Raw genomic sequence first — 26,330 nt, 5'->3', positions numbered from 1 at the left:
TAGGTAGATTTAGGTTTATCACAGAATTCTAAGGTGCGTCAACTTAACATCATCCAACTTTGACATCAGTTCAACTAATTAGCGCCAGTGCTCAAACGCTCAAACCATAAATAAACAGAGCAAATTTTTGGTGACTGCAGTAACCAAAATTGTAACAATGAGATTAAACGCTCTGTTTCTAGTGGTGCTGGTAAATGCATCCATCTGCACATTCGGTGCTCGGGATATTACAAGTAAAAAGCCCTCATTCGATGATTCAGAGCCAATATTCAATGATCCTTTCTCTGGTGCAACTGGGAATGATGCCCTTGGTGCTGGTGCCACCGGAAGTGGAATAGATGGCACTGGACTTGGAAGCCTCCTCGGAGGGGGGGTTGGCAGTGGAGCTGGTATTGGATTCGGGGTTAGAGGAGGATTTGGAGTTGGAGGAGGACTTGGAGGAAACGGCTTTGCTATTGGTGGCAGTCTAACCGGTGGAGGTGCCAAAGTTGGTGGTGGTATGAGAGCTGGATTGCCATGACTTCACTCAGGGTCACAGGGACTTAATAAAGCATAGATTAGTCTAACCATGAATATCATGTTCTTTTTTTTAAAAGATATTTGATATAGAATGATCAAATTATGTCTGGAGCAGATTAACAACCAGCATGAAAAGGTAGCTCAGTCAGCTTAGTGTTGTATTTGGATAACAAGCAGGCCAAGTAGCAGACCGCCAACATATTTTAGTAATGAAGTTCTAAAGATGTAATTAAAACACAGTATTTATAACCACTTACATATATTTCAGATGAGATGTGAAAAGAGATTTGGTCATATAAACATGTCATGTTTAAATTTGTACCCATATTTTGCAGAGGTGTTTTGCATTGCGTATGTAGTAATACTAATGAAGCCGGTAAAATGTAAAACTAAACTAAAAATAGTTACTAGCAGGAGCAAGCTGCTGCACCTGCACAGACACACACAATTTATGTTGTACTTTCAAATCCAACTCTCGCATTGCCATGCTCAAAAATTGGGTTCTTTTTTCCTAAAATAAAATTTATGGCTTAATGTATACATGTAAAATAACACAAAATATATTTAAATAAAACTACATTTCAATTATTTAATCTTAAAGTACAGTTGTATTTGTCACTTGCTTAAGTTATGGCACCAAGTCGGAAATATGGTTTATATATTTGACTTGGGATGTATAGTATTAAGATAGTCAATCGTATTAATATGGTTAAAATTAAGGATATTTAATTCAGATTTTATAAAATTTTATCGAATTAAAATAATGGTATTTTTTTTATAGATTTGTATAATTTTCTGTAATTATTGTTACACTCTCTTGCATTTTGTATGAGAAATTCTTCTAACCTCATGGTGTAGTCACCTGTAGCCTGAGGGTTACATCACTAACATGAACCCATCCACAAGACTAATATCTCCACATATATAGAAATTTTAAAAAATCTTAATTAACTCTGAGTAAGATTTAAAAATCCTGATTGCTTAACACAGATTTTAATGGAATCTCAAAAACTCATATAGTGAATTCTCCAGGATTATAATGGATATTTAAAAATCCCTTAAACTGTTAAAATACATAAAACATCCTACAAATTCCAGATTATATGCTCAATATTGAAAAGTATCTCTAGACAAATAAAGAAAATAAAAATATATGTTCAATAATGTTAATAAAAGTGAGAATATTATATTCATTACCCTTGCATATATAAAAGAGTACCAGAGAAGAGATCATTCCATTCTTCTCATCACCAGCCAAGCAGGCCGTCTCTTTCCAACACTTCTGGCTGCTGCAACTTTCTTTCTTTCAGGCTTTTGCATATCAAATTGAACCAATTTACAGCTATCTCATCGCTCTCAAGATTGAACCAATTTTAGTTCTACAGAAAATACTTATTTGATTGTTCACATTTAATTGTAGTAATGTATATAGTATCATCTTGTTACCTAGTATAAGTAGTAGATTACTTGCATGTTTTTCATTTTCTTTTACACTTGTTTGTATGTACTAAAATTATGCTAATTTTTAAGGGTATGTTTCATCAAATCTACAAAAGTGAACTGCCGGCTCCAGGCACATTCTCAGTCTACTGCACCCAAGAAAGACATCACGAAGTTGCCCATTAATACACCATATAAGCTTCCAGCACCAGTTCCTAAATGGCCACCAGATATATTCTTAATTTCAGATAAAGATTATCCATATCCACTTTTATCTAGCAATGTACCAAGGACCTCAAACTTGGTCTCAGTTTTAGTTTATTGATCTTTTCTTAACTGTCTGTCCGTACCACCAACCTAATGAATGATCTTCTCTTTTGAATGGTATACATGTAGGTATCAATTTTGCAACTGGAAAAATTGATCTAGGACTAGAAGGATTACAAGTTTATCAAATCAAATCTTTCAAGAAAGTCTGGGCTAGCCATTAATATGGGCCAGCCAATCTTGGTGCAACATTTTATGAACCAATTTCAATTCCACAAGATTTTTTCATGCTCGGTTGATATGACCAACCAAATAAGCAGCCTCTATATGATTCAGTTCTTGTTGCTAAGGACCTCTCATCACCAGACGATCCACCAGGGCTAAAGTTGCCAACTGATTATACTCTTGTTTGGAGCACCGAGTCCTATAATGTTACCCAAGATAACATTGGCTATATTTGGCTTCCGGTTGCACCAGATGGTTATACAGCTTTGGGGCATGTTGTCACGACCTCGCCACAGAAGCCTCCCCTTGATAAAGTCCGTGTTGTCAGAACAGATTTAACTGAGAGTGTTGAAACTGACACTTGGATATGGGGGGGCCTATGGGTTCCATTTTTACAGTTCTCGGCCAGTAGAGAGAGGAACCGAAGCTTTAGGTATACCAGTGGGGACATTTATTACTGTAAAAAATGGGACAAAAGCGTCTTCGTCTTGCTTGACGAATTTAAACTTGACTTATCCTGGTATGCCAAATTTAGATCAAGTTAAAGCACTGATACAAACTTATGCTCCCGTGGTGTACTTCCATCCTGATGAACTATTCTTCCCCTCTAGTGTAAATTGGTTTTTCCAAAATGGAGCACTACTGTTTACAAAAGGCAAAGAATCTGATGCAGTTTCGATCGCACAGGATGGCTCAAACCTTCACTTTAAGGGATCTTCTACCCTTTCAATGGTCCTGGGGCGATTAGAATTTTATTTTTAACTATTTCCTTTGGAGAAATTGGGGAACATGTTGGTGACTGGGAACACGTCACTCTAAGGGTCAGTAATTTCGATGGTGAGTTAAAGAGTGTGTATTATTCACAGCATGATAAAGGGAATTGGGTGAGTGCCCCTGACCTTGAGTTTGAGAAAAATAACAAGCCTATCATGTACGCCTCAAAGTATGGGCATGCGTCATATACTAAAGCCGGAATGAATATCCACAGTGCTCCAGTACAGCAAGAGAAGGCTTTAGTTGGAGCACGAAATGATACCTCTAAAGGTGATGTTAAGCTGGATACTGGGAAACAATTTTGGTTGCTAAGTGCAGACTATTCAGGGGGGTTAGGCATAATTCAAAAACCATGGCTGAATTATGCTAGGGAATGGGGTCCAAAACGTGCATTAGACTTTGGCAGGTGGTTAAATAATGTAGAAAAACTTATACCTGGTAAATTAAAGGGCATTTTCTACAATTTTGCACGAAAACACCTTCATGCTGAGGCATTAGGTGAGGAAGGATCTACTGGACCAAAATGGAAAGATAATTGGAGTGGAGATGAGAGGGTTTAATTTTTCATTTACTAGTACAATTCTTTTTTATAAGCATGTTATGTTGTTATGTTTGCCTCGGCTTCAAATCAATTCAAACTCTCATATGCTATTGCATTTACTTTCTTATTCAGCAACGACCATTTTTACTTGGCATCTGTCATCATAGGAACAAGACTATGCGATCATATACACTTGGCTCTCCTATTGTATCGATTTTTTGAATAATTCATCTAAACCAAATTATGTTGTTATTATTTTAAGTGAAGATTAAAGAAAAGCACAAGCTATTCTAAAGTATAAAGTATCAAAATAACAGTAATTAAACAATTATCCAAGCATTAAAATAACAAAATATCACGAACTGTTCATAAAAAAACTTTTCAAAAAATTTTAACATCACAAAGCAATTCACTAACACACAATTCATCAATTCGACTAAGCAATGCAAATATGCAATCATTACATACAGCTACACAGCGCATTCCTTTAATAAAAAAGAACAGACAATATATACAAATATATAAGACGATAAATCAACATTACTCACCTGAAGAATGATTGATTGGTCCGCAAGATCTAAATGAGTTGATACAGAAGTGCACTGTATGTATGTACATATATGATTAATAAGAAAGTATAGGAGGATAAGTCTGTAACTCCAACACTTGCAATTGAATGGACTTCGAAACACATTACTGAGTGGAGGGATGCGGTGAAGAAAAGTAGCCATTTCAGTTCCACAACTGGTACTGCGAGGGGCTCTGGAGTACAGAAAAATGGATAGCTCCCAGTGAAGGACAGTTGAGTAGATGCTACTGTTTTAGCAGAGAACACTCGTTCACAACAGGCATGGTGCTGCGAGATCACAATGGCCATTTTCTGGGTCGAAAGAACTTGAGGTTGGAGGGGACTGTTTCGGTGTTGGAGGCTGAAGCAGGTGATATCGAGACAGACTCGTTATTGGTGGTGAATGCATTACAGAGGAATATTATTTATCACCTTAGGTTGGCACTATTTTAGAAACCTGTAGGACAGCTCTGATCGGAAGACGGATTATTAATATAGCTCATGTTGGAAAGCTAACTAACAAGGCAGCGCATTTTATGGCTCGGGTTCCTTATTTGATCAATAGCTATAACATTTTCGAGTCTCCTCCCCAAAGTTTGTTGGAGACAATCATGTATGAATCTTTTCAGGTTTAATGAGATTTTTGTTTTATTTTAAAAAATATATGATATACGTATATAACTAGGGTGTGTTTTATAAAATTCTAAATTTAAACATGACACAAAATGGATATGTTGTACTTTGTTTTTTATATATGTATATATATGCAATTTTGCATACACTTTTGTAAAAAAATGTATATTTATGTAAATATATTTGGTAACAATGGGATTAAAAGCTCTGTTTCTAGTGGTGCATTTACCTGCACCTATATGCACTTTCGATGCTCAGGATATTACAAGTAGAAAGGCCTTTTTTTGATGATTTAGAAACAATATATTCCGTGATCCTTTTGAGTGATGTGCTTGGTGCTGGTGCGAGCAAAATAGACGGCCTTAGAAGCCTAGACTTGGAAGCCAGAGAGGGGGGAGCTGGTATTGAGGTGGAATTAGGAGAGGATTTGGAAGTGGACCTGGGAAAGTGGCTTTGCTATTGATGGCATTCTAACCAGTGAAGGTGCCAAAGTTGGCGAATGGTATCTGATAGAAACTGATCAAATCATGTCGGCGTAAATTGGCCACCGACATAAAAGTGGGTTCAGCCAGTGTTGTATTTGGATAACCACCAACAAGAAAAGTAAGCTTAGTCAGTGTTGTATTGGGGTAATGAGCAGACCAAGTAACACATTAAACATATTATGTAATGAATCACTAAAGTCTAAAGATGATGCAAAACCGCACTATTTACAACCATCTACGTAATTTTGAATGAGATAAAAGGAGATATGGTCATATATATACATGTCATGGATAAAGGTTCATAGCCATAAGTTGGAGATGCTTTTGCATTATGTCTGTACTAATACAAATAGAGCCCATAAAAAGTAAACAAAACTAAAAAAGAGTTACCAACAGGAGCAAGGTGCTGATTGGACACATCCATTTACGCTGCTCTTGCAAATCCAACTCTTGCATTTCCATGATCAAATACGGTGTGGTAGTAACCCATAAAGATGTCTCCCAATATCCTGCATTACAAGATACACATCAATTAAATATTAATGAACACTACTAGGTTAATACTTGTAAACGCCAACATTACCAAAATAAATCAAACATGGAGAATTACATACCATAGAGGCCCTCGAGGAGGGGGAATGTCCATAGCAGTAAACCCACTGATACACTGTGCAGCTTGTCCCTCACCTACCTTAAGTATGTACTGATAATAGGCAAGCAGAGAAACCGAAAACCAGATTAAAACATGATATAATGTCAATGGTCAAGAATCAATTTAGAATGTATAGCAACTGACTTGTCGAGGTTTATGCTTAGTAATTCCTCTTTAGTAAAAATTCAAGGGGCACAGCACAACACATATATTTAACAAATGTTACAAGTAACTACATAAAGTTTGAAGAGGCCTTGCCAAGCATAAGAGAAGAATATGTCTATCACTAACCTTGTAAATAATATCCCAACGATCAGGTATCAACTTAATTACACCACAAATGACATGGAAATGTGACATGATTTATATGTGAAGTATTGATTTATCTGGCTAAGAACTATGATGAAGACAAGATACAAAACTATTCAGCCTGCTGACCTGTATACCTTAAGATCTTAAGCAAATAATATTCTAAACTGAAATAAATAAATGGAAAACATATATGATACGAGCAATGAAGAATATAAGCTACAATATGTGAACCTTTTTCACAACATTTTTTTTGCATGTACAGCTCTAATGGAACATAACAATAGATGTTCTATTTTTACCAGTAGATGCAGGTAAAGTTATTTGCAATGTGAAATCATGAGAACTGATGATTTCATGACATTTGTGTCATCAGTGATGATACTGGCTGACAAAAGTTACCTGCCTGATAAAATATTATAAAGAAGCATTTGTGTCTAGAAACCTTTTTCAAATAGGTGGTAGCTAAACTTCTAACTTGACAGCTTTAAAGGTACTGTTTTAGGGGAAATGTTGACTGAAATATACCTGCTCAGCAGGAAGTGTGAAAACTTTGCCACCAATTGTAAAGGACACATTAGGCATGGAGGAAATCTTTTCACAGTCAACACCAGATTGCCCTGTTGGGCTAGGCAAACGATCACACATCTGCAATTTCCAGAACTCTCCACATAAATCATAAAAGTAACACAGAACTTTAATCTCCTCAAAAATTTTCCTATTACTTTCGGGTTAAATAAGATTACACTTAATAGTTTAAAGCACAATACACAGTGATAGTGTGATACATACCTCATTGACATAAGTTAAAATGCTATCTTGAGTCTGGTTTTGCATAAGCTGATGCTGCATCCACGACACAGTCATTTCACAAGTAGAGCACATAGCATGACCAAGTCCAGATGATCTGCCGCTGCTCTCATCTACTACACTCTCAATGCCCGTGCTGTGCAGATCAATTCAAAGCCACCAACCAAAATAGGCATGAGTATTTAGCTATAGACAAAGTCCTCAAAAAGTATGTTTTTGTAACAAATGTCAATTATATAGATCATAAAGTCAGAAGCTGCATTCCGAAAACAATATTATTGTGTAAACATTTAAGTCTGACCTAACACCACGAGTTCCATCAAAGGTGCAAAGGCCGATTTGGGAGCATATCTTCTTAGGTTGTACCTGTTTTGTATGAATTCAGTTGGAAAAAGCAGTACTGAGCACAATCGAAGGTAATATGGCTTTAAGAGTCCGAGATTGTATTTCAAGTAAAGAACCAACATAGTAACAGTAAAGAGGTAGAGTTTTCATTACCTCTGATGAAAGCATATCCATAATTGTTGACCCATACTGTTCAACCACAGCCTTGCATTCCTTGCTAACAATGCCAGATGCTCCAATTGCATGATTAATCATTGTGATCACTGTCTGAAGAATTTGGTAGAATGTACAACAGGAAAAACAAAATCTAGTAAGCGTACTGGGAAAGAGTAAAAGAGGGAGAACTTCAAAAAGTTAATAGGAAATGCCTAATATCGATGCCAGTATCATGACCTACCAAATCATAGTTTTTACAATTTAAAAGACATAGAAGAAGCCAATATAGCACAAGCTTCAAATTCAGAAAAAATAGCAGCAATATGTTTTGCACTTCAAATAAACACGAGATTCACGTCGAAATTATTGTGTTTAGTACTAATATATAGAAAAACTGAATGTCACGAGAGTAGAGACAAATTAGTCCAGATGCAAATAAAACATAGCTATACTTTGATACAGAATGATTTCGAGTTTTTACCGGATGATAAAGCAGAAACATACCGTTGGACCTGCTAGCAAAGAAGTTCCAGAATCTGCAATAGCTGAGCATCCCTTTTCACAGTAACCTGAGAAGAAACATTTGCTAATGTGAGAAGAAAAGATAAGAGGTAATCAAGTTCTTACAATAAATTGAATGATCAAGGCTTGGTAACAAAGTCACTCCTTTTCTTTTTCCTTTTTAATTAAATGATTTTGCTTTATCATTGAAAAAATGTTGTCATGTGCAGTATTGAGGACAAAAAAGAAACATACCAGTTGCTTTCCCATCAATGAGAACGTCGCCCATATCGAACTACAAATATAAGAACAAAGAGTTAAGAATGAAAAACTACTAAACACATATCAGAAATTTGACATAAAAAGGAACAGTAACCAACCTGCCAGTAGCCTTTATGTGTGACTGGGACATAAGTGTGTTTTCCCTTGTAATGATTCGGATCAACCCCACCAAACACAATCTCTCCTCCTTCATCCGCCTGTGGATTTCGGTTTAGCCAAAATGAAAAGATCGGCTCCTTCACTAGACCTTGTTTCACCATGTTATACCTGTAACATTACCTAGTATCGTAAATTTGGTTATCCTTAACAAGTTCCACAATAATTCTCTATCTGCTTCCTTTAAATTCTACAAAAGTAGAAACATTATGCATGCCATGTCAAATCACTAAAACATTACCAAACCGGAACTGCATATCCAACAGAAATTCCTTGGAATCCAAGCCCTAGAATACCATCAAACTTTGCTGCCACAAATGTAACACCAGGTTCCTTGGTTGCCTCAATGAAATCCTGAGAAAGCCGCACCATGAGTCAATCATAAACTAGAACTTACATATTAAAAATGTTGCAGAAGTCACCTGATTTTTTATTACGAAAGACATTTTCTAATTATGTTACCTGTTTTTTAACAACTAGATCACCAACTTTGACACTGTCTTGACTGAAAAAACCGGATATAGCTCCAGTACCATACTGAATAGCAGCCGATGTTCCTGCAAGATGGATCATGTCAAGCATTTTTAGACAAAATTCAGCAACAATTACATAATCAGCGTAATACATTCCACCGTGGATACATGTAACCTGCACTCAATTTATAAAAGGTAAAGCAAGATAGATGCTCCTCTAGTCAGTTCACAAATAAAGTTTTCAGCAATTTGTCAATATGTTTTGAACGTATTATAAGTGTGGAGAGTCAAGTCAAAAAGCTGACACCCCCTTCGCGTAGGTCATTCCCCAAGCAATTATTTTAATTAATTTTTAATTTGGAAGTAATCAAATGCAGAATCTTAAATATTCAAACACACCCATGCCTCCAACGGCTTGAACCTTAACATTTTGTTAACAGAAGATTGGGGTGTCCACTATCACTAGGCTCAAAGGCTTTAGATACTCTACCACCACTCTGCAGGGAAGATTTAAGCATCCGTTTAAATCTCAGTAACTGGTTACTTTTTGTTCTTGTTCTTTCGAATGAGTCCATTCTCATGAGACCAGAAAAAAAACTTCATGGAGAGGCAGACACTTAATACACGGAAATTTGATCTAGAATTCTAGATGCCAGACCAGGATCTCTATATTATATAGAATGTTGATGCATGTACACCATCAGAAATACCTAAATGAATCAGCCAATTGTATTTATAAATTGAAACAAATTAAAGTGTTACACTATGAAAGCGAACATGTTTCAATGAGAACTTAAACCTACCGTTTATCTTGTAGGAACTTGATTGGCTTGACTTGTACTTTGCATGAAAGAAACATGCCACCTGGGACACAATTACATATGAGATTTTACATACTTGTATGTGGGATATTTCACTAGACTCGTAAATAGCATGTGACTCACCGATAAGTGACACTTTGCCGATGGGACCCAAAGATTAGAACTTCCGGTGTCAAATATAACAGTGAACTTCTGAGGGGGAGTACCAACGCCAATATCACCAAAGTACTGAGCATCCATGTAGTTCTTTAATGCCACAATATCAGTATCATCCGAACTTCCGAGTGTATCGCTCAGATGATACTTGTTAACAGATGACATCTTTAAAGACTCCGCATCCTTGGAATCAAGCCGAGAGGCAAGGCGGTTGTTTTGATCATATTTTATTTTCTTTAGTCCAATCCTGACAAACCCATCTTTTGTGTCCGAAAACACAAGAGGGAACAATAGTAATAAATAAAACAGAGATACTCCAATAGTTTCCACTTTGATTCCCATCACCTTGTAATCTTCTATTACCTGTTGGAAGATATCAAAGTATGAGATGTCAAGGGCCTAATTCAATCTGCTTAATTACGCTTCTATAAATTTATATATTAGTAGTTTAGTACTGTATCACATGGAATCGGCTAATTACTGTACAAAGTTAAAATGTGTTTACTAACTGTATAGCATGGTCTAGGCATATTATACTTTATTTTCAGTTTGAGGAAAACTACCAACTTGCAAAATAACGCTTAACCCCGCCATCAAAAAATAATTCATAGAGCTTGCACCGAAAAGTAGAATAATTTGTAGTAGAACATGACCCTCTATTTATACACAATGAATCAAAATTACTCACCAGAAGATGATGGATTTGTTTTCTTATGAATATTTGACAAATATCACAAAATATAAATACAGAGCAAAATACCCATGCTGATAACTATCTCCCTCGCCCACTATTTCCAACTTCCAAGTACTTCATTTGTTTTTTAATTTTAGTAAACTGACATTTACAAAACAGTTTTTTATGTAATTCATGCAAATTTAGATGTTTGAGGTTTTATATATTTTAATTGTTAGACTTTTTCATAGGCATGCACCTTTTGCTCATACAATTAAAAAAACAATTGGGAAAGAAATGAAAATGTATCATTTATTTTTTATCTTTTATAAAAAAGGATAGCACTGTATTAGAAAGCAGATTTAAAATTAAGTTTATAGATTTATTTTGGATATATTTCATAAGAAAATATAGTTTGTTGAATTTGTTTTGATTTTCATTTTTTTTTTATCTTTTGTAAAAATGATAGCACTATATTAGAAGCAGGTTTGAAATTAAATTTGTAGATTTATTTTGGATATACTTCCTCAAATGAAAATATATTTTGTTGATTTGATTTGAATATATGTAATTAATAAAGATGGTCAAAGGTATAAATATTATTGAAATTAAAGATATCTGTATAAGATCAATCAAGATTATATGCATTTCAGCATTTACTACCGTAACATATCTCTCTCCCTCCCCTTACTTTCTATCACTCTTGGCTACTCCATGTTCGCCTGACAAATTCCTCAATCCTAAGTTAAATATTTTGTAGCTCCAAAATTCAGGCAAGTTTTTTTTTCTTGCTTTTTAAAAATTTTCATCTTTCAATTTAATTGCATACACACATACAAACCGCGCACATGTTCCGGGCAGCACACATATATCATGAATGTGCAGCTCTGCACAACATTTTGCAATCCGTGTGTGGCTCAAAATTCTATTTGATTGTAACATTTTACATCACAAACTCAATATTTATCTTTCACTATTTTGTGTACCCTAGATGAATTCTCAATAAGTGTATCAAGATTCTCATTGTCACTAATTAATTCTCAAATTGAAAATACTTGAGTACATGCACGAATTGCTTGAAAAGTATTCCGCCACGTTGTAAGTTTCTTTTTCAATAAATGTGCAAAAATCTCTGTGGTTTCAGGATTTCGTATATCAACATACTACTACATGAAGAGAGGCTCAAAGCTGTATGCAAATTCTGCTTGGATACTGTTCATATGGTACCCAATTTCATAAAATAATTGTTGCATACATTTTACTATTAAAAAATGATTATATTTCAGCTCGTAATTTATGAACAGATCTATACTTTCTTACAATAGTTTTCTCAACAAATTTCCCATTCTACATATTAAGATAATTCAAAAACTGTATTTGTGCTATTACTCAAACCTAAATTACACATGGAAGTGTATCCAAGTACTTGCTTATTTACTCATATAAATTAGTAATGTAGCATCTAATTGCTATCCAGGCAACAGAAATAGTGTGCATAGCCTGGTTTTAGGAGTAGTTTGCAACGCTTCTATTTCTTTACCACTAAATACTAAAACTCTGCTTCTATCTAAGGGTTTGTTTCATACAATCTACAAAAGTGAACTGCCGACTTCAGGCATCTTCTATGTCTACTACACTTAAGAAAGATAACAGTACATTGTTCGTTGAAACCATATTCAAGCTTCCAGCACCAGTTCCCAAATGGCCACCAGGTATATGTGAAATTTCATATAAAAGTTATAAATATCCCATTTATCTCGTACTTGATACCAAGGACCTCATACTTTGTTTCCCTGTTGGTATAATGATCCTTCCCACAATGTCCATACTACCTCCCTATTGAATGATCTTTTATTTTCATGATTATATATGTATGTAGGTACAAGTTTTGCAAATGGGATAATTGATTTAGGAGCATTACATGTTTCTCAGATCACATCTTTCAACAAAGTTTGGGCTACCTATGAAGGGGGGCCGGACAATCATGGTGCAACATTTTATGAACCAAGTTCGGTCCCGGAAGAGTTTTTCATGCTCGGTTGCTATTGCCAACCTAATAACCAGACTCTATATGGATGGGTTCTTGTTGCTAAGGATGCCTCATTACCTGGGGATCCACCAGGACTAACATTACCAATTGATTATACTCTTGTTTGGAGTAGCGAGTCTCAAAACATTAAGCAAGATGACGTTGGCTATATTTGGCTTCCAGTTCCACCGGATAATTATACATCTGTGGGTCATATCGTCACGACCTCACCACAGAAACCCTCCCTTGATAAAGTCCGTGTTGTTCGGTCAGTACTAACTGAAAGTGTTGAAAATGACACTTGGATATGGGGAGCAAACAGTGGGTTCAATGTATATAGTCTTAGACCAGTGGAAAGAGGAACTAAAGCATTGGGTTTATCAGTTGGAACATTTATTGTCAAAAAGGATGGGGAGGAAATTTCTTTGTCTTGTTTGAAAAATTTAAACTTAAGCTATCCTAGTATGCCAAATTTAGATCAAGTTCAAGCACTGATACAAGCTTATGCTCCAGTGGTGTACCTTCATCCTGATGAAAAATACTTTCCCTCTAGCGTAAGTTGGTTTTTCCAAAACGGAGCACTACTTTATACAAAAGGCCAAGAATCTAATCCGGTCCAGATTGCACAAGATGGCTCAAACCTTCCTCAAAATGGTTCCAACGACGGTACCTATTGGATAGATCTCCCAACAGATAAAAATGCTAGTGACAATCTCCAAAAAGGTAACTTGCAATCTGCAGAGGCTTATATGCACATTAAGCCTGCTCTTGGTGGCACATTCACTGACATTGCAGTGTGGATATTCTGCCCTTTTAATGGTCCTGGGAAGATCAAAATTGCATTTTTCACTATTCCCTTGGGGGAAGTTGGTGAACATGTTAGTGACTGGGAACACGTGACACTAAGGGTCAGTAATTTCAATGGAGAGTTACAAAGTGTATATTTTTCAGCTCATAGTAAAGGAATGTGGGTGAGTGCCCCTGACCTTGAGTTCGAGAGCAATAACAAGCCTATCGTTTACGCCTCACAGTACGGGCATGCATCGTATCCTCATGCAGGAACATTTATTCACGATGTTCCACAACCAGAGAAGATTATAGTTGGGGCACAAAATGATACCTCAAAAAGCAACTTCAAGATGGATACCGGGGCACAATTTAGCTTAGTTGGAGCAGACTATTTAGGAGGCTTAGGCATTGTTGAACCACCATGGTTAAACTATGCTAGAGAATGGGGTCCAAAACGTGAATTCGACCTTGACAAGTGGTTAACCGATATAGAAAAATTGTTACCGGGGGCACTAAAGGACGCGTTTGATTGTTTTGTACGAAGCCTTCCTTCTGAAGCATTAGGTGAGGAAGGACCTACTGGCCCAAAATGGAAAGATAATTGGAGTGGGGATGAGAGGGATTAGTTTTAATTTACTCATACTATTCTTTTCAATAAACATGTTATCCGTATCTTAGCCTTGGCTTGAAATCAATTCATATTGTCCCATATTTCCTTGGCAATTGTCTTTCTCTCATCACTAGGCAGTAGGCATGGGCATCGCCAAAGAACAATACTATGCCATTAGAAAATTTGACGGAACTTAAATAATTAAAGGGAGGCATGCTGTATATTTGAATTTATAGGTCCACACTTTTTATTGAACAACTCTAAACCATCAGTATATAAGATGAGGATATTTTGGTCTCAATTCTAATAAAGAGCGTGCACATATTAGCTCCTCCAACTAAATTCACATAAACGTAAAATGTGCCTCTCTGGCTCTTGTGATCGACGATAAATTCCCTCTCTCACTATTATAAGCATAAACTACCGAAAAAAAAACAGTAATTAAACAATAACCTAAGCATGATAAATGATCGAATATAACGCAGTGTTGATAATAATACTTAACAGGCATAACAAAGGCATCAAGTAACACATAATTCATCAACTTCACTTAATAATATGAGCATTATACAGAATTAATAATACTTAACAGCGCATTAATTTGAAAATAAATAAAACAAACTACACATAATACACGAATATAAGAACGGTAAATGAACATAACTCACCTGAAGAAGGATTGATCAGTTGACAAGCATGAATGAGTTGAAACAGAATTGCAGTATTAACAGGCTGTGTGTATTATTATGAGGTTCTGGAGAGTGAATAAAGCAGCAAAAAGAGTCACTTTAAGTTGCTACAAGCTTACGCGATTCTCGTGGCCGAATTTTAATAGTGTCCGTTGGATTGGTTTAATTGGATTGTTGTGAGCCGTTGATGATTAAATGAAAGTGTTGCTTTCACGTTTTTCGTGTTTGGTATGAAAAGTGGGCCCGCGAAATGTGGTGAGATGTTTAGCGTGTTGCGTAGCGGGAACTATAAGGTTATGATCGGCCGTTTGATTCAATTATCAAGGGTTATGATTGCTTGGAGAATGTGAGTGGGGTTGGGGGATTAACGATTTATAAGCTTGATGGAAAATCGAAGCAAGAAAATATGACTAGGAAAAGAAATGATTAGCATGCTTTGAAAAGAAAAACTAAAAAAATAATTACCAAAGACAAAATGGGATAAAGACTTGACGGGGACTTTTGCAGTTGTGCTTGGGATAAAGAATTATTTAGTTGCCCTCTAAATGATTCTGCAAGTTGTAATTTAATTTGAAATCAGTCTCACATTCATGGTTACAGAAAGAAATCGCTAATCGGACTAAATCAGTTGAGTTACCGATTTACGATTTATAAGAAATTAATCACAAATTTGAGATTTATCGAATTATAAAATTGAAATAAAATTGGATATATTTTAATATTATTTTTTAAATATATATGTTATATAAATGATGGGTCAGACCTTCAAAAATTAAATTGCATTATGGCCTTGTAAATATATGTTCCATGACCTAATTGTTAAAGGAGTTGTACTACCACTTGTAGTCTTGTACTGCTTTGTATGGAGTACAAATTGATAATAGTAGTAGTACCACAGCATGATAACATGTGTCCATTTGTAATTAAATTAAAAAAAAATAAGTGTTGGACTTCTTGATTTACGTGATCTTTTCCAGTCTCCCGTCTTCTCCCTCCTCCCTTTCTTTTTAACTTCGTCCCTTACCATCAATTGCGTTTTTCGTTAGCTGTGATTTCCATCTGAAGCTTTTCTTTCTCTACTTCCATGTGCATTTCTAATTAAAAAGAATAGTTCCATTTCTAGATTTTTCTCCTCCCTCTTCCATCCCTTTTCATCCCTTCCCTTTTATTCTTTTTCGTATTCATATTCTTAATTGGGAGTTTCAAATTTTTCCGTCAACTTTGTTTTTCGTCTGTTAGTATTTTCCTTCTCCTCGTTCAACTTTTTTGTCTAATTTCTTGTTAAATCACAGCAGAATTCAAACAAAAAGAATCCGTTGTGTTTGTGAGATTTTTTGTATGTATAGTAGTTGACCCAATGTCTGACTTTGCCGATTTTTGAGTCGTATAGTGCTCCGATTTGGTTTAATAATATCGGCAACGTGAGTCCAGCCGATATTTTGGCCGATTTATCGGTTAGTATGCCGATTTCTGGAACAGTGTTTAATTGAGCCGAGTCGAGTCAGTTTTGAGTTATACAAGTTTGAGTTTGGATTTAAATTAAAAGAGACAAGCCGAGTGAAAATGTTATAAAAGCTGAAAAATATGTTCAGAACCGACCTGTGAATTTCACGAGCCGGGTCGAGCTTCTCGCGAGTTTAGCGAGTCGGGTTAAAATGAGTGAAGTTCGGGTATCTCGTTTTACTCAATTTTATAGATAGCCTAATCTCATCATAAGTCCCGACCACTTTATTATTTTTAACGCGCTAATATCTAATTTCATCATTGCGCTAATATCTAATTTCATCACTTCTCTTAAATCAATAATTTGAAGGAAATGGGGTGAGGTGGACAGCGACGGCGGTGGAGGTGGTTGTTTTGGACGGAGGGTGAGAGAGACTAGAGAGATTAAAAAGGGGGTCGCATAGTTGGTTATTTTAGCACTTAAATCTAATAATTTATATTGTGCACGAACGATGTGAGTTGTTGAGTTCTGTGTATATGTCCTACAGTATGTGTGCCTGGTGTGTGACCAATAGATAGCCGCGATGGAAGGGAGGAGAGATTTATGCTGTGGACTTGTGGTATTAAACTAAAGCAAAAAAGTGGGTATGCATCTTGATAGGTAATGTGTGGATTAATTTATTATGATTTACTTTTGTGTTTGTAAACGAGCTCGAGTTCGGGTTCAAGCCGGATCGAAACTTGGTTATCGAGTCGAGCTTTATTCGAGTTCGACACATACTCGGCTTGTTTAGATAAACGAATACGAAAATGTCGTTGAACTCGACTCGTTTTCAGATTCTAGCCGGGTTGGATTTTAATAAACGAGTTCAAGCTCAGCTCGACTCAGCTCGACTCAGATGACGGTGGGGATCAGAGAGTAAATAATAAGAGCAAGTTAATGGTGATGCAAATTATTGTTATATAATATATCATTCAATAATTTTTTTATTATAACGGAATGCTAACTATTAATGCATAATAGCAAAATATTACAATTAGTGCTAAATATATACTCCAACTATGATATTTGGGTAAAAATCTATGATTTACCAAGAGGATTTGTATCTGAGACTATTTTCAAGAATATTGGAGATTATATTGGCAAGTTTGTTATGTCATATCCAAGTAATATGAGAGGCGGATTGAGGATGTTCTCACGGATTCGAGCTATGATTGAGCTTGATAGACCATTGAAGCGGAGAATGAAGTTGAAAAGGGATTGAAGGGAATGGAATTGGATTAATTTCAAATATGAAAGATTAAGTTCATTCTGCTTTGTATGTGGTATATTAAGGCATTAAGAAAGAGATTGCAACATTGTTTATGTACACCCGAATAAAGAGATAACCAGAGCCTATGAAGTTTGGTTGAGAGCCCCGGCTAAAAATAACAAGAACATGAATATAGGAACACGATGGCTACGGAATGACAATGAAAATGATAAGGTCTGGGAACAAGGTGCATATAGTGGTATAAAAGAAACCACCGTACACGACAACAGTACGGCTGAGACACGCTTCATGGAGGTTGACGGAAAAATCACCGAGATTTCAGGAGAAACAGAGGCATTAAGATGATCGCAAGAAATCAAGAAAGTAGTTTGGATAAATAAATGAGTGGAGCAGATTAAGAAAAATATGGGAGGGAAAGTTTTTAAAAAAGATACGAGTATATTTGATCCTAAAAGAAGATGTGTGAACCATGAAAATGTTATGGATAAGGAAAATGGGGAAATAGTAAATGTGCTTGTTAATACAGATGTGCCAAAAAAATTGCGAGAGGCGGGCTCTGCATAGCAGGCCCGCCTGAAATAATGAGTCTTTTAGCATGGAATTATCGTGGGTTGGCCAACCCATGAGCAATTCGATTCTTACATGACATAGTCAAAAAATTAAGGCCTAGTTTTATTTTTTTATCAGAAACATTAGTAAAGAAAAATAAAGTTATTCAGGTGTGCAAAAAACTTGGGTTTAAGGGCCGCTTTAACGTGGATTTGCATGACATAGGGGGTGGCTTATCTTTTATGTGGAAGAAGGAGTGGATATAGTAGTAAAAGATAGTAGTTACCTTTACATTGATTTTGAAGTAAATATAAGAGCATATTGGGAAGTGGAGGTAAACAAGCTACTATGGGTGCCCGGAAAGATACCGGAGACATGAGTCTTGGAACATGTTACGAGAGATGGCTACACGATCAAATTTACCTTGGTGTATTATAGGGGATTTCAACGATATTGTTAGGCACAAAGCACGCGCTAATATTCACGCAAGTATACGCGTTCACAAGTAATATAGAATGATTTCTAGTTTGTTCACACAGAGACTCAGACTAATTATATTTAATTAATACTCACTCACCAATGTATGATTACTTCTCAATGTCAAGACAATAACATTTAAGGTTGATTAACTAATTATTAACTATAATTAACTACGAGAATAAAACACTTAAATAACACTTAATTAACAATATTAAACACACATGAGATCATAACTTCATTACTACTTCCTTCAAGTAAAACGGTTAGAGTAACCCACTAATCATGCATACAATACATGAACCTATGCTAGCATGGCAAGTTCTAAATCTTAAGATTCACTGTCGCTTCACAAGAGATTAACAGGCTATCTTATATGTTCGCGACGCACATAAGACGAATAAGCACCACCTATACTAGATATCGTACACTCATCACATACCAAGGTATTAAACAATTAACTAAAAAAATTCATAGTAAATCCGCTACGACCCCATGATCACGATTAGCCCATGATAGAACTCATCGTCACCATGGGTTCATATGAAAATATGATAATAATACGACAATATAAACTAATAAAATACTTATTAAAACCAGAGTACGTCACAAGAGTATTAAGGTTCAAAGTAAAGAAAACTAGCATCCACTGTTACAACGAATAAAAGAATCACAAGATAACGTATGCTTCCTCTTCTTCGTTATGGTGTGCTAAAACGGTCTTCTTAATCTTCTCTCATTGCTCCTTACTTGATTAATACTTGTGCTTCTTATTGTGAAACGTCTCTAAGTATTACTTATATAGAAGCCCACAAGAATCAACAATCTCAGAAGTCCAATAGGATACGAATTAATAAAAGCAGAATCAGAAAATCCGACTCCAGGCGGCCGCCCCAGCTTCCAGGCGGGCGCCTCAGCTCCCAAGCGGCCGCCCCAGATCCCAAGCGGGTGCCTGGCATGCTTCTGGAAAAATAAACTTCTTGCTCCTGATTTTGCTGATTTCTTCACACATCTCCCCGAGACTGATCCCAAGTACTTCCCTAGGCTTATTATGATGAAATCTCCCTGAATTCGCAAGTTATACCCTGAAATACAAAAATACTCGAAAACGCATCAAATACATAAAATACTTGATTTCAAGACATCAATTCAAGCCATTTTAAGACGTTCTAAGTGGTATAAAATGCCAATTATCACACCCCCAAACTTAAATCGATGCTTGTCCTTAAGCGTCACAGACTCAAAAACAAAATAAAAAACATGCATGAATGCAAACTACATGAAATGCAGCGATCCCCATTCGCAATGACTAAACCAACCAACATATGAAATCTCAACAAATGCAATTAGGCGAATAAAGATCAATCAAATCACGCAAGCTAACATACAACTAGAAATGTGGTGTGTGCGGATGCTTAACAGATATGCTTCAAAACTAGATCAATTATCATAACTCAATTATCCTTAATGCAATCACATGATTATACGAAGAATAAATTCTAGACACAAAATGACTTATAATACTTCAAGATCACTGGAGCTTATTACGGAATCATGCTTTTATTCAACACAATAAACAAATGCTTATTTGATCGTGCAATGAGTGAGGTCCATAAAAGACTTATGCAATGGCATCCATTTAATGAGCGTTAGGTTAGCGGATCCCAGACTATAAAAGCCTTAGGTCACTAGGCACAAAGTTCCCTAAGAACTTAATAACTCGAATACCAAAGAGCTCACTCGTGATTAATTATGCATTAAACCATATTTTTTTCTTCTTTTTTCTTTTTTTTTTTTCAAATTTCTGAGCAAGTGCGTTTCGCTCCATTTTGCTCTACCCTAGACTGCTCGCATACAATACGAGCCGGCTATTAGCCATTTGACGGCTAGCCACAACTAGCAATGAATTCCAATTTTTACTCCAATTTTATCTTTTCATGCCTTTTATCATTAAGAGCCTATCATACATTATAAGCATAATCAATAGATTAAACTTAAAAACCATCAAACCATGACAACAATCTAGTCCTTAAGCATACTTTAAGACTTAGTTAAATTATAAGTGTTTCTAGCATGCATGTCAACCTAACAAGATTCAACATCACTCTAACGCTATCACTACACTCGCATCAATATCACATATCAATTGGTAAAGCAACACAAAAGGGATCATGGTATATGCATGAGCTACATGACATGATAAATAAAGCTAAAAAATAAAAAAAAAACTATACAACAAAAAATATGCAACTATATGAACTAAACTAACATGAATATTCAACTACATGACACACAAACAAATATGTTCCTTAAATACCACCCCCAAACTTAAAATCTTCACTGTCCCCAGTGAAGGTAATAAAAAGGAACACATGGTGTACCTACTCAGAGAAATCATCATCATCATCACCCTCAGAGGGTGGAGTGTCAGGAGGCGGAAAAGCAGAGTCCTCACCAAAAATGGGTCACTAGATGTCAGCTCCAAGGCCTCTAAAAGCAGTCCCAAGTGCTAGGGTGAGCTCCTGTGCAAACCTACTCTGTGACTCGTACATCGCATCCATCCTCCTGGATAGCCTCCTGTACTGGGCATCAGCCATCCCTGAACCATCACCTCCATGGGCTCTAGAAGAACCTGCCTCGTCATGAGCTTGACTGGGCCTAGCCATCGTAGCACCAGCTGCTGGACATCCCCCTGGAAGACAATATCCCAAACCTTGCTCCTCGGGCTCACCACCCGTCCACTCCTGCATCACATTCAGCGTCGATGAATCAATAGGAGTGGCCGACATCTGCAGCTGCTCATAAGAAGACCAGTGGACTCCGACTTCCTTGCACAACTTCGTGACAACAGAGGCATAAGGGATGTTGCTATGCGACCTCCCCCTCAAAAACTTCAAAATCCCTTGGTAGATGAACTCAGCAAGGTCCACATAATACTCCTTATTCAAAATCCCCCACAACAACCTGACTCTCTCTACTGTAACCTCATGTGCATGCGAAAAAGGCAAAATATTAGCACAAATAAAGGCATTCCATGCACGGGCATACCTGTTCATCGCAATGGCCGGAAAAGAACGATACTCGTTAGATCCCGTCTTAAACTTCCACACCGTGCCCGGCTGACAGAGAGTAGCAATTATCAAATCCGAATCAAAATCCTCGGGGGTCTTCTCGTTCCAATTCTCCTCCTGGGGCTTCCTTTATCGCTGCCCAATAACACGGCGAATCGCCTCGGGCTGGTAATCAACCGTAAGCCCCCTAACAACAGTGTACCCATTCTTATCGGCCTTGGCGTTCGCATAAAACTCGCGAACCACACTCATCGGGACCGCTTCCGGCGACTCACAAAAAGTAATCCACCCTTTCTCTGCAATCATCGGCAATAACTCACCATCCCTCCCCGATGGCAAAAATCCCCTCTCCTTCAGAATCGGCTTAGTCAGAAGCCTAGCATACTCCTCCTCAGCAGCCCTATCCACAAATCGGGGCCTTGCAGCAGTACCCCTCGAAGAATCAGCAGTAGGAATGGTGTTGCTGTTATCGACAGTACGAGATCTCTTTGGAGCCATTGAAACTGAGAATAAGTGTTGAGAGTTTGTGTTTTGTGTGTAGGAGAGAGTTTGTAAATTGAAAGTATATGGGAGTGTATATGGAGAGGTTGTGCGTATATATAGGGTAAGACTAGGTTTAGAATTAGAGTAGGAGTGGGGTTTGTGGCTTGTTTGTAGGAGGAAATTCGTGGGTTAATAGGGTTATGGCCGTGGTATTTTATTTTTGTGTTTTTCTATTTTTTTATAAGGCCGAATTTTTTTTTCCAATAGTGGGGCTCCAAGAGGTCGCCCAGGAATACCAGGCGGGTGCCTCAGCTTCGAAGTGGTTGCCCGGGACAGCAGGCGGGCGCCCGAGAGCTTTCTGAAAAAAAAATTTCTACCTTTTTCTTTTCTGATTTTTTTTGGGTTTTTGGATAGAGTACTAACTTCTAAAGGTTCCTACAGTCTCAAATCTTGGGTTGCCTCCCAAGAAGCGCTTCTTTTACGTCATTAACTTGACGTAGAGTAGTTCGATCAAGTTGACAATAAAACGGCACTAACCACTTTCCGGTTTGCCATGTCCCCATAATAGTGCTTCAATCTCTGACCATTAACCTTGAATTCTTGGCCCGGATCATTCTCAAAAATCTCCACCACTCCATGTAGAAACACAGTTTTGACGATAAATGGTCCAGACCACCTTGATTTCAACTTTTCAGGAAAAAGTCGGAGACGAGAGTTGAATAAAAGAACTTGTTGCCCCGGCACGAATGACTTAAGAGATAGCTTCCTGTCGTGCCACCTTTTTACTTTTTCCTTGTACAATTTGTTGTTCTCGTACGCTTGCAGTCAAAATTCATCAAGTTCATTTAACTGAAGCATTCGCTTCTTCCCAGCTGCATCTAGATCAAGATTTAACTTCTTTAATGCCCAATAAGCCTAATGCTCAAGCTCCGCAGGTAAATGACATCCCTTACCATAGACAAGTTAAAACGGGGACATCCCAAGTGGAGTCTTGTATGCTGTTCTATAAGCCCAAATAACTTCATCGAACTTCAAAGACCAATCTTTCCTTGACGGACAAACAACTTTCTCTAGAATGCGCTTGATCTCTCTATTAGACACTTCAGCTTGACCATTAGTTTGCGGATGATAGGCAGTAGCAATACGATGATTCACATTGTAGCGCTGCATCATAGAAGTGAACTTACGATTGCAGAAATGCGACCCCTCATCACTTATGATTACTCGTGGCGTTCCAAACCTTGTGAATATCTGCTTATGAAGAAAACTCAACACTACCTTTGCATCATTTGTCGGTAGAGCCTTGACTTCTACCTATTTCGAGACATAATCGACTGCCAGCAAGATGTACTGATTATTGCAGGACGAGATAAATGGTCCCATGAAATCGATTCCCCAAATATCGAAGACCTCAACTTCAAGCATCACATTTAAAGGCATCTCATCCTTTCTAACAAGATTCCCAACTCTTTGGCAATGATCACACCTTAAAATGAACTGATGTGCATCCTTAAACAACGTAGACTAGAAAAAACCTGCTTGAAGAATACGAGCTTCTGTCTTTTCACCACCATAATGTCCACCATAAACTTTGGAATGACAGTCTCATAATATCCCCTCCGTATCACAGAATGAGCTACATCTCCTGATGATATGGTCAGCTCTTTGTCTAAACAAATATGGTTCATCCCACATGTACCACTTCACCTCATGCAAAAACTTCTTCTTTTGAGCTGCATTCATATTAGGAGGCATTATATTGTTGACAAGATAATTCACAATATCTGCGAACCATGGCTCTTCCTCCTGAACTGCGAACAACTGCTTATCCGGAAAAGATTCGTTGATCAATGTCTTATCATATGAAGTAGAGTCGGGATTCTCCAGTCTAGAGAGATGGTCAGCTACTTGATTCTCAGTACCTTTTCGATCCTTGATCTCTAACTCAAATTCCTGTAGCAAGAGCACCCAACGAATAAGTCTAGGCTTCGAATCCTTCTTTGAGACGAGATAACGAATGACAGCGTGATCAGTGAATACTGTCACCTTTGTCCCAAGTAGATAAGATCAAAATTTTTCGAAACCAAAAAATATAGCCAAGAGCTCCTTCTTAGTAGTGGTGTAGTTCATTTGAGCTCCATTAAGCGTCTTACTGGCATAGTAGACCACATGAAAGATATTATTCTTGCGCTGTCCAAGAACTGCTCTCACTGTATAATCACTTGCATCGCACATCATCTCAAAAGGTTTTGTCAAATCAGGTGCCGTAATAACTGGTGCAGTTATCAAACTCTTCTTGAGAGTCTCGAATGCTTCCAAGCATTCATCATCAAATTTGAAAGGCACATCTTTCTCGAGCAAGTTGCACAACGACTTAGATATCTTAGAGAAGTCCTTGATGAAACGCAGATAAAAACCCGCATGACCAAGAAAACTACGGATTCCTTTCACAGAAATAGGTGGCGGAAGATTTTCAATGACTCCCACCTTAGCTTTATCCACCTCAAGGCCTTTGCTAGAGACTTTATACCCAAGAATGATGCCCTGTTGCACCATGAAGTGACATTTTTCCCAATTGAGCACCAAATTAGTTTCCACACACCTTTTGAGCACCGAACGAAGATTATGCAAACATTCATCAAACGAATGTCCAAAGACGGAGAAGTCGTCCATGAATACTTCGACATTATTTCCAATCATATCAGAGTATATAGCCATCATGCATCTTTGAAAAGCGGTAGGTGCACCACATAAGCCAAACGAAACTCTACGAAAAGTAAACATTCCAAATGGACAAGTGAAAGTAGTCTTTTCTTGATCTTCAGGTGTAATGCAAATATGATTATAACCCGAATAGCCATCCAGAAGACAATAAACTCATGACCAGCCAACCTGTCAAGCATCTGATCAATAAATGGATGAGGGAAGTGATCCTTCCTTGTGGCTTTGTTCAACTTTCTATAGTCCATGCATACCCTCCATCATGTGATTGTTCGAGTAGGGATGAGCTCGTTCTTCTCATTTGCTACCACAATAATACCTCCTTTCTTAGGTACACATTACACTGGGCTCACCCAATAACTGTTAGAAATAGGATATATGATTCCTGCATCCAGCCACTTTAGAATTTCTTTCTTCACCACTTCTTTCATGATAGGATTCAGTCTTCGCTGTTGCTCAACAGTCGGCTTGCTACATTCCTCTAGAAGAATTTTATGTATGTAATACGAAGGGCTGATCCCTTTTATATCTGCTATAGTCCATCGGATGGCGGATTTGAATTCTCTCAAGATCCTCAAGAGCTTGTCCTCATCACTACCTGAAAGGTCAGATGCAATAATAACAGGCAAGGTAGATGCATCACCTAAAAAAGCATACCTCAGGTGTTCAGGCAATGGTTTAAGCTCCAAAGTAGGTGCTTCCTCAATAGATGGTTTGAGCTTTCCCTCAGCATTCTTGAGATCAGTAGTACTAAGAGATTCAAATGGCATTTCTAGCTTTCGCCTCCAAGGAGAAGCATTTAGATATTGTAATTGCTCATTGCCTTCCTCATCTTCACTGTCAAATTCCCCCACTAAGGCTTTTTCTAAGGCATCAGACCATAGCACATGATCAAGTTCTGAAGTTACCGAAGAATCAATCAAATCCACCTTGAAGCACTCCTCATCTTCTGTAGGGAATTTCATCGCATTGAATACATTGAATGTCATATCCTGATCTTGCATCCTCATAGTAAGTTCACCTTTTTGCACATCTATCAAGGTACGGCCTGTAGCCAAGAAAGGTCTTCCCAAGATTATGGGAATCTCTTATCTTCCTCAAAATCCAGAATTATAAAGTCTGCAGGAAAGATGAGCTTATCCACCTTTACTAACACGTCCTCCACGATGCCTCGTGGGTATGTAATAGAACGATCAGCCAATTGTAGAGACATATAGGTGGGCTTTGGATCAGGCAAATTCAGCTTTTTGAAGATAGAAAATGATATCAGATTGATGCTTGCTTTCAAATCGCAAAGGCACTTGTCGAATGACAACTTGCCAATGGTGCAAGAAATGGTGAAGCTACCTGGATCTTTAAGCTTTGGAGGTAATTTTTGTTGCAGCACATCACTGCTCTCTTCTGTTAGA

At 37.3% G+C, this 26,330-nt stretch overlaps 2 protein-coding genes across 2 annotated transcripts; one reads left to right on the top strand and one right to left on the bottom strand.

Moving 5' to 3' along the window:
- Window positions 1-5,702: 5,702 nt before the first annotated feature.
- On the bottom strand, window positions 5,703-15,038 carry LOC141666991 (aspartic proteinase-like). The gene is made up of 14 exons (XM_074473261.1): window positions 14,883-15,038; window positions 10,081-10,476; window positions 9,940-10,000; window positions 9,126-9,220; window positions 8,905-9,017; window positions 8,606-8,774; window positions 8,481-8,520; window positions 8,229-8,293; window positions 7,722-7,835; window positions 7,525-7,589; window positions 7,206-7,359; window positions 6,942-7,061; window positions 6,067-6,155; window positions 5,703-5,961 (listed from the first exon to the last, which is right to left on the bottom strand). The coding sequence occupies exons 2-14, from the start codon at window positions 10,453-10,455 to the stop codon at window positions 5,877-5,879; spliced, it is 1,545 nt and encodes a 514-aa protein (XP_074329362.1). The 5' UTR covers window positions 10,456-10,476; window positions 14,883-15,038; the 3' UTR covers window positions 5,703-5,876.
- LOC141664892 (hypothetical protein At1g04090-like) lies at window positions 12,411-14,230 on the top strand. The gene is made up of 2 exons (XM_074470850.1): window positions 12,411-12,498; window positions 12,666-14,230. Exons 1-2 carry the CDS (start codon window positions 12,411-12,413, stop codon window positions 14,228-14,230), a joined length of 1,653 nt encoding a protein of 550 aa, XP_074326951.1.
- Window positions 15,039-26,330: the final 11,292 nt, after the last annotated feature.

This window comes from Apium graveolens, chromosome 6 (assembly GCF_009905375.1).
Source record: "Apium graveolens cultivar Ventura chromosome 6, ASM990537v1, whole genome shotgun sequence".
NCBI classification, from domain to species: Eukaryota; Viridiplantae; Streptophyta; class Magnoliopsida; order Apiales; family Apiaceae; genus Apium; species Apium graveolens.
Note: the sequence above shows the minus strand (reverse complement) of the source record. Positions and strands in the feature narration are given on the sequence as shown.